A 15817-nucleotide genomic window follows, 5' to 3' on the forward strand; every position below is an offset into this window, starting at 1 on the left:
GCCACCATTCTCCTCCCACCATACTGTTTTTGCTCTTATTCACTATATACAGACGTTATATATAAGTATCTACATGTTTTGTTCACCATAGCGAACAACTAAGCTGGTATAGTGAGTCCAGACAGTAAAAGGTGGTCACACAGAGTCAGCAGATAATGCTACCTCCATCCCCACCAAGATTACTCTTCCCACTACAGTGCTAATTATCACAACAATCCTGCTATTATCAGAATCCTAGTAATTTTTATTACAGTCAGGGGTCTTCTGTATTACTATCATCACTAAATAATAGCATGTACATATATATTATGGCATTTTTAGGCGATTCTGTGGTCACAAGCTGGTCAGCAGTGCTGTGAGCTCATGCTACGTGCGCCAGCCTTGGTGGTTCACTCATTACTGAGGCCCTCTCACCTGGGAATGTGGCCCACGATTTTTTTTTTAATGGTGTCTGTTTACAAGAGCCCTGATGAAGGTGAGGTAAACCCTGTGTATCCGCGGGCCATTTAAATCTTGCGTAGTTCTCCATCGCGTCATATGATACGATGCGCAATTTATTGCAAGTTACTCAACCCTGCATATGATGTGTTGCGCAGTTTAAGGGTTAATGTTCTAATAGCTGATTTGTGTTAAGTAATTAGAGGATGTAGATAATTTTGGGTAGTAAAACCCTAAGCACAAATACCATAATTTAGATAAGAAAAGATGAGAGAGTAATAGTGTGTTACCAGGGCAGGGAGATGTACATAATATCTGATTTTAACCCTTTAACTGCACAACGTGCCTGCAGGCCCATGTCTAGGGTGCGCTACGTGCCTCTGGGTATTTGTATTTTTCACGTTCCATTCAAAATTCCTGCGGCTACATGGGATGGGGTTCACATCAGCTTCCTCAGGGCTCTTGTAAATAGACACCATCTATAAAAACTCAACTTTGAATGTAATGAAACACCATTTTCTGGGTGAGTCCCAGACGCTCCCTGGAGCTATTCAGGCTAATATGGATACCCTAACTATTTTGCATCAGTCAATGTGCGTGAAATTCTAGGCCTACCAGGGACCACGAGCCAGAACCTTTCCCCCTCATAGAGGCACGAGGAGCAATGGCCCATAGAAATGCACATGTGATTTGGAGCATTCTATATCTGTCATCAACCGGGACAGGCCTCCAGAAAGGTAAGCGCCACAAAATAAACCCCTATTCTGCTTAAAACAACAAAAATCGCCAATGAGTGGACAGAACTCCCCAAAGGAAAAACGAGCAAATAAGCATGATGTCACACAAGCAACGCCGCATGTCTGCGCAGCTCTCCCCTTCCCCCTCCCGGGGAAGGGGAGAGCTGCAGACCCTGAACAACCTGACCCCTAGAGGCCAATGCCAACAAGAAAAGAGCTTTGGAGAAACAATCCTGAACCGAAGGGGCCACCATAAATGAGGGGGAAGAAAGAAAAGAGAGCACCTGATCCAAGGATCAGGATGGCTCAGACGGGTGCATGAGCAGGCCGGAGGTGAAACAACGCCCGAGACAGCTTGCAGAAATGTGCAGACATAACATCAATGCCAAAGGCAAGCTGCAGCGACTCCTCCAGTGCTGCATGATACGAGATCACTGATCTGCAAGCTGTCTTGGGCGTTGCTTCACCTCCGGCCTGCTCATGACCTCGAGCCAGAACCTGGTCCCCTCAGAGAGGCACGAGGAGCAATGGCCTATAGAAGCCCTCGTGTGGTTGGAAGCATTCTATGTTTGCCATTGACTGGGGTCAGGCTCCCAGAAAGGTAAGTGCTCCAAAACAAACTGATGGAACAGGGAAGAAGGAAAACCGGGTCAACCCAAAATGCGTCCTCAGTCACAGAGGCCGTGGTGCACAAGTAATGGCGGAAAGCCGTGACCGGACACAACACATGATGCACTCCCGACCGAACCAGCCAAGCTTCAACAACCCAAGGACTCCTCAGGAAGGCAACAGTCTCATTCTTCACCAGTAAAGAAGAAGACAAATACAAATCTACCACCAGGATCAGAAGAGCAGAAACCCCTGCACTGGAGAAGAGCATGATGCTCTCTGACCTGACCCCCCCCCCCCCCAGGCCAATGCCAACAAGAAAAGAGTCTTGGAGAAACAATCCTGAACCGAAGGGGCCCACCACAAACCGAGGGAGAGAGAGAAAAGAGAGCACCCAATCCAAGGTCCAGGACTACTCAGACACTGTCTGAGCTGTCCTGGACCTTGGATCGGGTGCTCTCTTTTCTCTCTCTCCCTCGGTTTGTGGTGGGCCCCTTCGGTTCAGGATTGTTTCTCCAAGACTCTTTTCTTGTTGGCATTGGCCTGGGGGGGGGGGGGGGTCAGGTCAGAGAGCATCATGCTCTTCTCCAGTGCAGGGGTTTCTGCTCTTCTGATCCTGGTGGTAGATTTGTATTTGTCTTCTTCTTTACTGGTGAAGAATGAGACTGCTGCCTTCCTGAGGAGTCCTTGGGTTGTTGAAGCTTGGCTGGTTCGGTCGGGAGTGCATCATGTGTTGTGTTCGGTCACGGCTTTCCGCCATTACTTGTGCACCACGGCCTCTGTGACTGAGGACGCGTTTTGGGTTGACCCGGTTTTCCTTCTTCCCTGTTCCATCGGTTTGTTTTGGAGCACTTACCTTTCTGGGAGCCTGACCCCAGTCAATGGCAAACATAGAATGCTTCCTACCACACGAGGGCTTCTATAGGCCATTGCTCCTCGTGCCTCTCTGAGGGGACCAGGTTCTGGCTCGAGGTCCCTAGTAGGCCTAGAACTCTATTTGCTTAGACTAATACAAGGGTCTAATGCATTCAAATAAGCCCAGTTAGCTCCGGGGAGCCTCCGGGTCTCACCCAGAAAATGGCATTTCATTACATTCAATGCTAGTCTTTTGGGGTCCAGATAAATGTGGTCAATCCAGCGATCTTTTTTTTTTTCCTGTAAAATCACTGTGGCTCTATCATAGAAATTAAGTAAATTTGTTACACAGGATCTAATTGTTTTTCAAATATTTTAGATAATCTGGACAGGATTCATATTGACTGAAAATGCAGATGATGAGTCACAATAACGTGACTGAAAAAGTTGACCAAACCTAACACTAGAAAGTGAAGAGATGACAACGTTTTGGTCCGTCCAAGACCATTATCAAGTCGATTGTGATTGAAAATTTTTGTTTTCAGTGAGATCACCACTTTCGTGGACTTTGATTACTCTAGCATTTCAAAGAATATTTGTTTCATTTAAAAGAATGTTTGTTATAGAGCAGTGCTATGGCAGGAGATATATATTTTTTTTAATTTGGGTTGGTATCTTGAAAAGGTTACTTGATTTAGTTTTAAGTAAAATCATTATCCTTAACATCTGAAGAATATGGATAGGCACAGAGACTCAGGATAGCTGGCAGAGAGGTAGTCATTTACATTTGTTTTGGTTTATGAGATCGAATTTGCAAAGTAAACTTTACCACAAAATGCAGGACTGAGATAAAAAGGATGCCATACAAACACACTCTTTCCTGCTTAGAAAAATAACAACCTGTGATCACCCATAATAATATATAATTCGGAAATGTAAACAAAGTATTTTTTAATAGAATTTATAGTATTTGTTTAATAAGTTGGGTAGTAAAGGTTATGCTTACTTTTCTCCTTAAAGTGTCTCTTATTAAATGGTTTCTTTTCCCTATACAGGGGATAGCTACATCATCAACAGTTTGACTGATGACACATTGTATGTACTGCGGGCGTCAGCCAAGAATGCTGCTGGCTACTCTGATTTCTCTAGTGAAGTTATGGAGAAGACCAAGAAGGTTCAGGCTGAAACTATCCACTCTGGTTCCTCTATTGCCCTTGGGTCTTCTTCTGCTGCCATCTTATTTTCTCTTGCTTTCTCTGCTATCCTCTTGTGAACATCACATTCAGAGAGAATGTTGTAGCTTTTTGTTAACTTGAGAAAATTATGACTTTTTAGTCATTTTGTCAGTATTTACATATTTTAGATAAAAGTAATAATATAATATAATGAATTTTAGGAAACCTACGATCCAAATATAAGCTGAAATAGTATTATGCTTGCACTATCAGGCATCAATTAAAATATAACAATTTAATGGTGACTGCCATTTAGATCCACCTAATGATACTTGGTATGAAATTGACAAATAATTGTCTGGAAAATGCCTAAATTATGTTTAAGTGACAGTTCATACATTTATTCACTATTTAGTTTATTTATATTTTCCCCTTTCATTTGTGATCAGTTTTCTCCTTTCCTACAGTGTAAAAAAGCTTTTAAAACAGATTATTATTGACCCTCAATATATTTTGTATTATATACTGTGGTATCACTGTTTTGACTGTGAATATTTGTTACTTCTCAGCAATGGTGATCTAATGCACCATAAACATTTTTAGCACACAAAGAAAGTCATGGAAACTAAATTCATTGAAGTATCATTAGATCATACTGTAAATAATGAATTTCCTGCAACACTAACTGAAACCAAAGTCAGACACCAAATAATTTGTTTGTATACAATTAACACAAATGATTTAGTGAACATATCCAGATATGTTCACTAAATCATATATTACAGTACAGTGTGTAGGTTTCTACTAACTTTCCAATGTTTATCTAGATAAAGTATATTTTACAGTACTGTACATATATCTACCAACAGACCGGGAGAGTAATAATTTTATGAACTGTGATGTCTCGGGCATTGCTTATCATAATACCTCCTAATTACTGGCCATACGTGTAACCTGGTTTAGATATATCAGGAATTGTAAGCCATTTTCTTAAGATGTGTAACTTGAAAGCTGCAAGAAAATGTAAATATTTGTAGTTATTTTAAATGATTGCCAAGTTCTCCTATTTGTAGCATAGCAGCTAATTAAACTAAACTTGGATTCATAGACTGCTGTGAATATTAGGCACAAAGTGCAGTGAAGAAAGAGAAATTAATGTTTTTCTCTGATCTGAAGCTTCTATTGGATGGATCTGTAATAGCTAATATTGATACTTTTCATGTGTGGGTATGTAACTCTCAACTCTTTCTTTGTGGAAGCCCCATCGGCTCCCTGAAGCTATCCCAGAGATATAGTGCTATCCTATTTGAGGTCATCAGCCATAAAGTTCTTGTTGACTACTGGAGACCAGCACCAGAACTTTGCCCTATCTCAGGGAGGCACAGGTAGCAATGACCTATGAATACTACATTTAAAGTACAGGTATATCATACTTGTCATCGACCAGAGAAGGCACCCAGAAACATAGGCTCAACAAAACAGACCACAGTCTGGTTAGAATTGCGACCTACATCCTCAAAAGAGTGAAAGAACTTCTGCAGAAAGAAAACAAACAAGCAACACTTTGTCCAACTAGCCCTTCGCTCGTTAGTGCCACCCCCTGCCCCCGACAGGGGGAGCAGCTTTTTAACAGGTTAAAAAAAACTGGTTGAGGTGGAACTTATGTTCCTCTTTCTGTTGGTTCAGCTGGTTCTGTCTCAGCTAGAATCCCATTGGGAGAAGGCTCCTTTTGCTGGTCCCATGGTGGCCTAGCCTAACCTTGGTTTCAGGCGCTGCTTACTCGGTGTCTGAACCCTGGCATTTTTCCGTGTCACCGCCTTGCTGGTTCTAATTGAAATACCTTGCTGGTTCAACTTCCTCCTCTGCAATACGTGGCTGGTATTTCTGACACATGTGTATTGCCATTTGTATGGTGATCAGGTGGCTTCTTTGATGGTGTCCCACTTGCGGTCTTCTTCTCAGCAACAGTCCCGAAGTTTCTTGACGGGCTTTATGCCATTTTTTTTTCTCTTTGTCAGGTTTTGTCGGTGTCGGATAGGTTGGTCTTGCCCTTTCTCTTTCTTGGCTTTTCCTGGATTGGTATCTCATGGTGAGTACTGTCACTTCTTGTCGAGCGGAGTTGGTGGAGCTTCTGCGGCTTGCATTCGGGGTGAATGTTTTTTCCTCCTTGTTCCGTAAACTGTCTTGTACATTTTTCACCATCAGTCTGCCCTTACGCCACCTGAGCCTTCTTAGTTTCTGGACTGGGTTCTTTCCTTTTACTCTTCTCGGTTTGTGGCGACTCCTTTGGTTCGTGATTGCTTCTGGTGTGCTTTGTTTGTTGGCTTTGGCCTCTGGGGGTTGGGTTGTGGAACTTCATGCTCTATTCCAGTGTGGGGGTTTTGTTTGTTTGGTCCTGGTGGTTGTTTTGTTCATTTGCAGCCGGCTCCTTTTCTCGCATCTTCTTTTCTCGCATCGAATGAAACGGCGGGCTTCTGGAGGGGTCAGTTGATTGTGAATGCTTGGTTGGTTAGGCCAGGGGGTGCATCACATGCAATATCCAGTGGCGCTGCTACCTGCGGGCCACCGGTTCTGCATCAGTAGACGCACTCTGGGTTGCTCCAGTTTCCCTGTTCCAGGGCTCTTGTGTCTTGGGTTGTCTGCTGTGGCCTTAAGTCTCACCAGCCTGTGAGACCTCATGCCCATTATGTTCAGAAGCTTGCCACTCTTTTCACCTGTCTTTGGTAATATATCTTGGGGACAATATTCGCTGGGGATGGGGGGTTGGAGGTCAAACAGGGTCCTGGCCACAGATATCTCATGAATGTCCTGGGCTCTCTGTGGCTTTATGTTGCTTTAGGGCACCTGTTGCAGCTGTCTGTCTCTTCCTTGTATTGAGGTCTGCAGCACTGCTGCCTCTCTTGGTATGTCCCTGTTTTTCCTTCTCTTTTGGTACTTAGCTTCAGTGAGCTGACGGGGGCTCCCCACAGAAAACCAGCATTGAATGTAATGAAACGTCCATTTCTGGACGTTTCCAGAGCCCTGGAGGCTCTCCTCCCTCCTCCCTCTCTCTCTCCAGTCGGCGGCTTTCATCATTAACCCTTAAGCTGCTATGGGGTCTTTAAGGCTTTAACACCTCCATGTGCAAGAAAACAAATCTTTTATTTTTTTTTTGTCTTCTAAGAATGTTCATTTGTGTTCCCTGAGTACAGGAAAAATAATATAAAAAATTCCATTGTACTTACTAATGACGTAAATGAGCAGACAAGTTTTACCGATAATGTCACGGAATATAATCGTTCGAGCATGATGCATCAGGGAGCCTTCGCGCTCGACATTCAAGAGTCACAAGTTGCCGCGAATTTATTTCCGCTGCATTATTTACAGTATCTATGGCACATTTTACAGCTATTTTTTTCTCTAGGATTGTTCCAATTATTGTCACTTGATGTTGTATTATAATACAGCTGCTATAAATTCACTACGCACTCACATATTAGTGTCATGAGTATGCACACCAAAATATTTTATTTTACAGGAAAAAGACATTTATTTTTTTTATATACACTCATTTTCTCAATATGAACATTTTTTACACAAGTATTGGACATTTAGTAGTCCTGGATACTGTGATACTGTGCGAAACAGTTTTTGTGGCCTCATTTGTGTGGTGTTACACACAATGCACCAACATTGGCCTACTGCACGCACTCCAGTTGGTGGTAATTTCTGGATTTGGTGTACCAGACAAGCCTCCCTGTAAGTAAGCCTGGGTGTGGGAGTGCCACACACTCCAGTTCTATTATTAACCCTTAAACTGCGCATGGCGTATATATACGCCATGAGTAACATGTCCCACCGTGCGCATGGAGTATATATACGCCAAAGGGTGCCAGGCACGATTCAAATGTCCCGCGGTGTAAAGGGGTCACCCATACCGTAGCCAGGGGCGATTGTAAACAGACGCCATCTTGAAAAAAAATCTAGAGCAGGACTCCTTTGTTTCACAGGCCTTAGTTAGTGGCCAGACACCATGGCGAGCGCATCACGACCCAGCGTGCGACCTCGCTCAGCGCACGCGCTGCGCAGTCTTTGACCGAAGATGAAATTGCAAATGAATTGTTCAAGGATGTTGACGAATCTAATATTGACGACTCGGATATAGATGAGGATTATACACAGCCTGAGGAAATAGAAACAACGGATAGTGAGGGTGAACATGTTGGTGCCACGAGGGTGAGGATGCCATACGAGTTACCCGCTACTACTCAACACCACCTCGCACCCAAGCACGTCGTTCATCTGTTCCATTGCATGTTGATGATATGATCGACGAGTCTGAAACAGGTGAATCTTTCTCAGGTTTTAGTGATGAAGAATCGGAGAATAGTTTTACCCCGGCTGCTAGTACCAGTACAAGTTTCGCCGCATTAGCTACCCGCCCAGCCAAGCGCCGCCGCATGGAACAATATGGCGACAATGAGGAACAAATTCCCTCATGTTCCAAATCTTTTTCCTCATCTACCCTTCCTGCCCCTACTGTTGCAATGCCTGCTTCAGCTCCTGGTCCCCAGATTCCTCGCCGTGGTGCAGCTAATGGCTCTCGGATGGCAGCAGGTTTGTTTGTGTGGAGTGATGGGGAAGATTTTGTATCACAAATTCCCGACTCTGACAACCGAGATGTGGGAATTACGGATCTTTTCCCTGGTACTGGTGATGAAATGTGTGAAATGGACTTTTTTACTGCATATTTTGATGAGCCGGTCATGGAACACATTGTTCATGAAACGAACAGACTTGCGGCCGATCTCATTGAAGGTGAGGAATTATTAGAATTTTCACGACTACAGCGTTGGAAAGAGACAACTGTTGGTGAACTGTATGTGTTTTTCGCAATTTGCATGTTGATGAAACATTGTGTGAAACACGTAATTTCAGATTATTGGAGCAAAGACAATGCTGTTCCAACACCATTGTTCGGGAAATATATGTCCCGAGAGAGATTTCTGTTGATCCTATGGTGCCTTCATTTTGCAAATAATGCAGACGAGAGACAGGATGATAGGCTTTGGAAGGTGAGGCACGTGCTAAATGACCTGATTGGAAAGTTCCGAGATTACTACGTACCAGCTCAGAAGCTGGTTATTGATGAATCCCTTGTGCTTTTCAAAGGACATGCTGCCTTCAAGTGGTATATTCCCTCAAAACGTCACCGATTTGGACTGAAATTCTTTGTGCTCTGTGACTGTGAATCAGGAATGGTGTTACACATGATACTTTATTCAGCCACAAATGTAGATATTCCTGCTAATGACGAACATGGCTTCTCAGGTAGTGTGGTGAAGGCACTGCTTGCACCATATCTGAACAAGGGCCACATATTGTACACATAACTATTATACCAGTCCCTTGTTAACAAAATTCTTGCTTGATAATAAGACTGGAGTGTGTGGAACAGTAAAGCCAAAACGAAAGGAAATGCCTGTGTTTGACACTGCTATGCAAGTAGGTGATTGTGAGGTAAGAAAAAGTGGTGCAATGCTTTCAGTGCAGTGGAAAGACAGACGTGAAGTGAACATGTTGACCACCATTCACCCTGGTACAATGGTGGACAGTGGCAAGGTGAACAGAACAACAAAGCAAATAATATATAAGCCAGATTGTGTGATGGACTACCACATCAACATATGTTTAGTTGATAAATGTGACATGATGGTGGGTGCTGTAGAGTGTGTATGGAAAACGGTGAAGTGGACAAAGAAAATGATTTTCCACCTTATTGACGTAACAATGCTGAACAATTACAACATGTTTCTTGTGAAAACAAGTAGGAAACCATATTTCCGTTCGTTTAAACAGTTACTAGGTAAATTTTGCAGGGACACACCTGGCATACAAAGACCCATTCGAGACCCAATACTGAACCATGCTCCTGCACCCAGGCTCGCTTACAGGGAGGCCTTTCTGATACACCAAATCAAGAAATTACCACCAACTGGAGCTTGTGCAGCAGGCCAGCATTGGTGTGTTGTGTGTTCCAGTACCAAATTGAGGTCACAGAAACGTAAATTGGTGTTGACATAGTGCGAAACGTGTGCTGTCCCTCTGTGCCATATCGACTGTTTCACACAGTATCACAGTCTCCAGGACTACTAAATGTGTAATTCTTTTGTAAATAAATGTACATATCAAGTTAATTTTTGTGTTTATATTGAAAAAAGAAACAAATACATTGAATATTTCCTGTAAATTATACCAATTTGGTGGGCATACTTGTGACACTAATATGTGAGCGCCTAGTGAGTTTATACCATTTTTATTATAATACAGCGTCCAGTGGTAATAATTGGAACAATACTAGCGAAAAAAAATTGTGTAAAATGACCCAAGAATACTGTAAATAATTCCGCGAAAATAAATTCGCGGCAACTCGGGCCGCCTGAGCGGCTGTGAGTGACGGCTGCCTGACGCAGCACCCTCGAGCACTCACGTTCTATGACATCATCGGCCAACTTGTCGGCTCAATTGTGTCATTGGTATGTACAATAGAATTTTTTATTATTTTTCCCGTGCTCAGGGGACACAAATTAACATGTTTAGAAGACGAACAAAATTTTTTTAATTTTTTTTTTCTTGTGCAAAGGGGTGTAAATGTCCTCAGGACCCCTAAGCAGTGGAAGGGTTAAGCAAGCACCTGGTTAGCAAGGGACTGTTATAATAGTTATCTGTGTAAAATATGTGGCCCTTGTTCAGATATGGTGCAAGCAGTGCCTTCACCACACTACCCAAGAAGCCATGTTTGTCATAACCAAGAATGTCTACATTTGTAGCCGAATACAGTATCATGTGTAACATCATTCCTGATTCACAGTCACAGAAGAATTTCAATCCAAATCAGTGCCATTTTGAGGGGAATATACTGCTTGAAGGGAGCACATCCTTTGAGAAACACAAGGGATTCATCAATAACCAGCTTCTGAGCTGGTACGGAAAAATCTCTGAACTTTCTAATTAGCTCATTTAGCATGTGCTTCACATTCCAAAGCCTATCATTCTGCCTCTCGTCTGCATTATTTGCAAAATGAAGACACCGTAGGAGTACCAAAAATCGGTCTCGAGACATATATTTCCTGAACAATGGTATTGGAACTGTGTTGTCTTTGCTCCAATAATGGGATATTACGTGTGTCACATAATGTTTCAACAGCATACACATGGCAGAAAATACATACAGTTCACCTACAGTCGTCTCTTTCCAATGCTATAATCGTGAAAATTCCGATACATCCTCACCTTCAATGAGATCAGCCTCATATCTGTTCATTTTGTGAACAATATGTTCCATGAGTGGCTCATCAAAATATGCAGTGAAGTCCATTTCACACATTTCATCACCAGTATCAGGGTCTGGAATCCCCAGATCTGTAATCCCCACATCTTTATTGTCAAAGGCGGAAGTGCTAATTTCGTTTTCGGTCGATGACTGCATGGAGCGGTGCGCTGAGAGAGGTCAGACACTTGATTGGGATGTGCTCACCATTGCGTCTGGTCGGTAACTATAAGGCCTGTAAGACAAAGGGTGCCTGCACTTAATTTTTTTCAAGATGGCTTCTATTTACAATTGCCCCTGGCTACAATATAAGTGACCCCTTTACACCGCGGGCCATTTGAATTGTGGCCGGCACCCTACATCGCATATGTATGCCAAGCGCATGGTGGAACACGTTATTCCTGTCATATATGTATGCCATGCGCAGTTTAAGGATGGGGGGGGGTGAGGAGAACAGGAGAAGAACTCTGGGAGAACTGAGGGGTGAGGAGCCAGGCTGTCCCAGGCCACCTCCCCCTGTAGAGGGGGAGGGGGTGGCACTAACAAGCAGGAGGTTAGTTGGATGAAGTGTTGCTTGTTTGTTTTCTTTATGGGGGAGTTCTTTTGCTCTTTTGAGGATGGAGGTCGCAATTCTAATTAGATTGTAGTCTGTCTGTTTTGCCTACCTTTCTGAGCTCCTTTCCTGGTTGATGAGAAGTATGATATGCTTTATAGTGTTTATATAGGCCATTGCTCTCTGCACATCTCTGAGGGGGACCAGGTTCTAGTGCTCCGTAGGCAACAAGAACTCTGTGACTGATGACCTCAAATGGGATAGCACTATATCAGTGGGATAGCTTCAGGAAGCATCCGGGGCTCACCCAGAAACTGCCATTTCATTACATTCAATGCTGATTTTTTCATTGTAAAATGTTGCAAATTAATTTTGGTTGGATCTTAATTAGATTAACTTAAATCTTGTATACAATGTTAGTGAAATGTTGTGCTTATTATGTATTTAGCCTACTTCTATTGTGTTTTGCTGTGGTAAGTCTTAGAAGGACTGAGCTTTATCTAACCACTGACCGACCTCTGATATATTATTTTTCTCAATGATTTTAGATATTCCATGTATGATTTTAAACTAAATCTTAAAAAAATAACCAGTTTTAAAGTGTCACTGCATATTGAAAAAAAAAAGAAATTGTTCACTCTTGTATGCTGCATATATTGGATATATCTATAACCCTCCTGTGATGTAAATGAACACCCATTTGTATTTGAATACAGAATATAATTTATAATTATTTGTTTTGTCATGGACACAGAGTCTGAGTATATATATATTTAAGGCTTCTATCAAGGTCCCACCAAGGTCAAACAACTGACTCAATTCAGGATGCAACCCCACAACAGTTGCCTAACTCCTGGGTGCTTATTTACTGCATTAGGTGAAAGGAAATGTGCCCAACCATTTGTGTGTCACTGAAACCAGAATCCCCGATTGCGAGTCGAGAGCAAAGCCAACTGTACAAGACATTTGCTGATTATTACCAAGCTCAAATTTTTCACTCCTTACCCTTTACTTTATTTTTGTTTTCTTGATATTCTAAACTATTGCATGTGCAATGATAAGTGTATTTTCCTTAAATGTACATACTGCAATAGATTATTTATTTTGTGTATGTGTGAATTTACTCCACAGGAGGCAATTGTTGTAATTTTGATTGGTCAGTGTCTTTATAAAGAGAGAATGTGCAAAGTTATTTTGTTCCTCTGCTATTTTTCCTACTTTAAAAAATTTCATTATAAATAACTTGTGTATTATGCTGAGTAAGATATCATTTAGTTCCTCACCACTCCTGCTGATCTTCTCAACATTCAGTTCCTTGCATTGCTGCTAATTGCTCAGTTACTCACTAGTTTTGATGACAATACCAGTCAGACTCACCTGTGTTGTTGAATGTCAGATTAACCTTTAACAAGCATAACTAAAATGATGTTATTTTACCTAAAAAGATAATAATTTAAAACTTTAACAATAAATAATGATACATGGAAGTTGTTTAGTACTTGAGAACTTTTAAGCAGAGATTACGCTTAGAAATTGCTACCAATTTATTTTTTACTTATTCTGTGTAGGTTTGTGAACTTAAGAAATATAACAAACAGTTGGCTGATCTTATGCTAGATGGTAGTGTGAATTAGATTGATATTTATTATTGTCCAGCCAACTACAGATGTTGTTACTTTGTTATACACTGCTAAGGAAAAATATAATAATAATATTTTATTGATAACAAATACAGAGGATCAGATAGCAGTGGTTACTTAGGACAGTATTTGTATATTTTATAAAGCAACTACAGTAATTATGTGCAGTGTTTCAGGCATACCTGATGATAAAACAAGTGAATTAAATTTTACATTTTTGGGGTAATATTTAATACTGTGACATGTAACCTAACATATATACAAATTAAAAATTTGAAATTTGAAGTTCATTTTCATATTGTCTGTTAATTTCTGACATAATGGAATGTAATTTTTAAGATTTTTTAGCCCAGTATGACAAAAATATATTTGTATAATTAAAATAGTTTATGAATTTATTGCCAAAAGTTACTTTGATTTTCAGTTTAAGTAGACATGTTTTTGTAAATCATTTGATGTTTTTTAAGCTTAATGGAATGGATTGTTAGCCCTTCCTTTCAGGCTGTGCTGTATAATTCTGTGACCTAGGTGGTATAGTTGATCAATATGTAAAAATTGCAGAAACATGGTCAGTAGTTAACTTGAAAAATGTCTTGCAAGCATTTAATTGAAAGCAAATGGTACATGTTCTAGCATGTGAATGTATAGGAGGGTCCCTGACTTACGAACAGCCTCCCAAGTCTCCCTGTTTACATCATCTGCTGTCAAATATCTATCATGTGATAGGTTGAACTTAAAATTTTCCTCAGCAAACTTTGCCCATACAGCATAGGAAACAGAACTGCTCAGAATAAGTTTTTAATGGTTTTTGTGGATGGCCACAACACTAGAATGGTGCCTTGGGAGAGCCACTGAGCATAGTTTAAATAAAACTGAATATATAATTTTGAATTTTATGCATTTTTGTTAAGCCACAGTCATGGCTATACCTTTCAGAAATAAGATTTTGATGCTAGAGCATGGGAAACAATAACTGTGCAAGTGAAAACTCCAGACAGTCAGATTCTGCTGGTAGATATCCATCATGTGACAGGTTGACTGTCGATTTAGCTCAGAATGAGTTTCGCAGATAATACTGTGTCATGGACAAGACAAATTTTAGCAATTTACAGTAGCCAATGAGACTAAAGATGGTTTGCAAATTTTTAACCCTCCTATGGATCCTTTGCTTTTTATTCCCCTCTTCCTTTACAGTTATTCTTATTTATTCTTCATTCATCAAAAAGCATATTCAAACAAGCTCAACAACTCCATTATGTTTTCCATTAAATTTATATATATATATGTTGATTTTTTATGGTCAGGGAAAACATCTCCCATATACTAGTACAGAATAGCATGCACCTATGGAAAATCTGGTTCAGAGTTCCAAACAGTTCACTTATGAACACCTTTCCAGAATACATTCCGTTTGTAAGTTGGGGATTGCCTCTATGGGCTTTTATAATGTGTGAGTGTCTGTTACATGTAATTTTTTTATTACCGATATTATTAGTGACATTTATCATGTTCAAGAGTGTGTGAATGTGTCTATTTCTGTGTAGGTTTTAAGCTTGTAGAACTTTGCAAGGGAAATAGACATTTATTTAAGCATTTTAAACTTAAACTTAGCACACTGGACAGAAGCTAACAGGGTGACAATATAATTATTGTTATGGAATGGTATAAAACAGTTTAAATGTCTTTACAAAGGAATTACAATAGCTTAAAACATTCCTCAGCATGTTCAAAATATTTTACTACATTATATTAAACTGCAATAACTTTTGTATTCCAAAATGATACAGAAAAAAGAAAGCATTAAATTACAATTAGAACTGATATGAATGCTAAATTTAATTTACATTTTCATAAATAATGCTGTGTTAAAATTCAGTTGGTTTATTTTGTAAATACTAAGGGTTTGTGAAACATAACAAGTTGTATGTGGCTCAGTTTAGTTAGTTTCTAGGTGCTCAAGTCATCCCTTGATGTATATATTATGTTTGGCTCTTTGCTAAACGATTAAAAAAGTGCCAGATATGTGCATCTTGTATTTTTCTCCCTTTATGCATCTGAGAGGAGTGGCTTTGAATTAGTGAATGTTTGATTACATTTTTTTGGTTTCACATAAAATAACAAACTACAGAGTACCCAGCTGCATAACTAATGTCACTAATGGTTAAATTAATTACATAAAACTCCGTCCGTGCCGCTTCAAAAAGATATGGTTCTATTTGCAAGGGAAATAACAGGATTATTAAGTAAAATATGAAGTACTTTCTTTTGAAACACACAAGAAGAATGAGTCGTGTGCTTTCATGCACATTTGTGGGTTAAATGAACTAAACTGCTAAAATGAAGTCCACTTGCACATTTAATATCTTGATAGACATGAACGGGTGCAGCCATTGCTCAAATCAATTACATAAACCTTCCTTTGAACAAATGAAGTGTAAACCTTCATTCTTGCTGTCTAGTAAGGCATATTCACCATTGCAAAGGTAATTAAAAAATAAGCA

The 15817-nt window shown here is 40.5% G+C and overlaps 1 protein-coding gene across 2 annotated transcripts in view; it reads left to right on the forward strand.

The window, feature by feature from the left end:
• The window catches only part of LOC123768775 (neural cell adhesion molecule 1), a 213303-nt gene extending 197961 nt beyond the window's left edge, over positions 1 to 15342 (forward strand). For both annotated transcript variants that reach the window (XM_045759563.2, XM_045759561.2), the window contains one exon: positions 3695 to 15342. In XM_045759563.2, coding sequence (XP_045615519.1) covers positions 3695 to 3912 — 218 coding nt within the window. In that variant the 3' untranslated portion in view covers positions 3913 to 15342. The remainder of the gene's footprint in view (positions 1 to 3694) is intronic.
• Positions 15343 to 15817: the final 475 nt, after the last annotated feature.

Source organism: Procambarus clarkii, chromosome 83 (genome assembly GCF_040958095.1).
Source record: "Procambarus clarkii isolate CNS0578487 chromosome 83, FALCON_Pclarkii_2.0, whole genome shotgun sequence".
NCBI classification, from domain to species: Eukaryota; Metazoa; Arthropoda; class Malacostraca; order Decapoda; family Cambaridae; genus Procambarus; species Procambarus clarkii.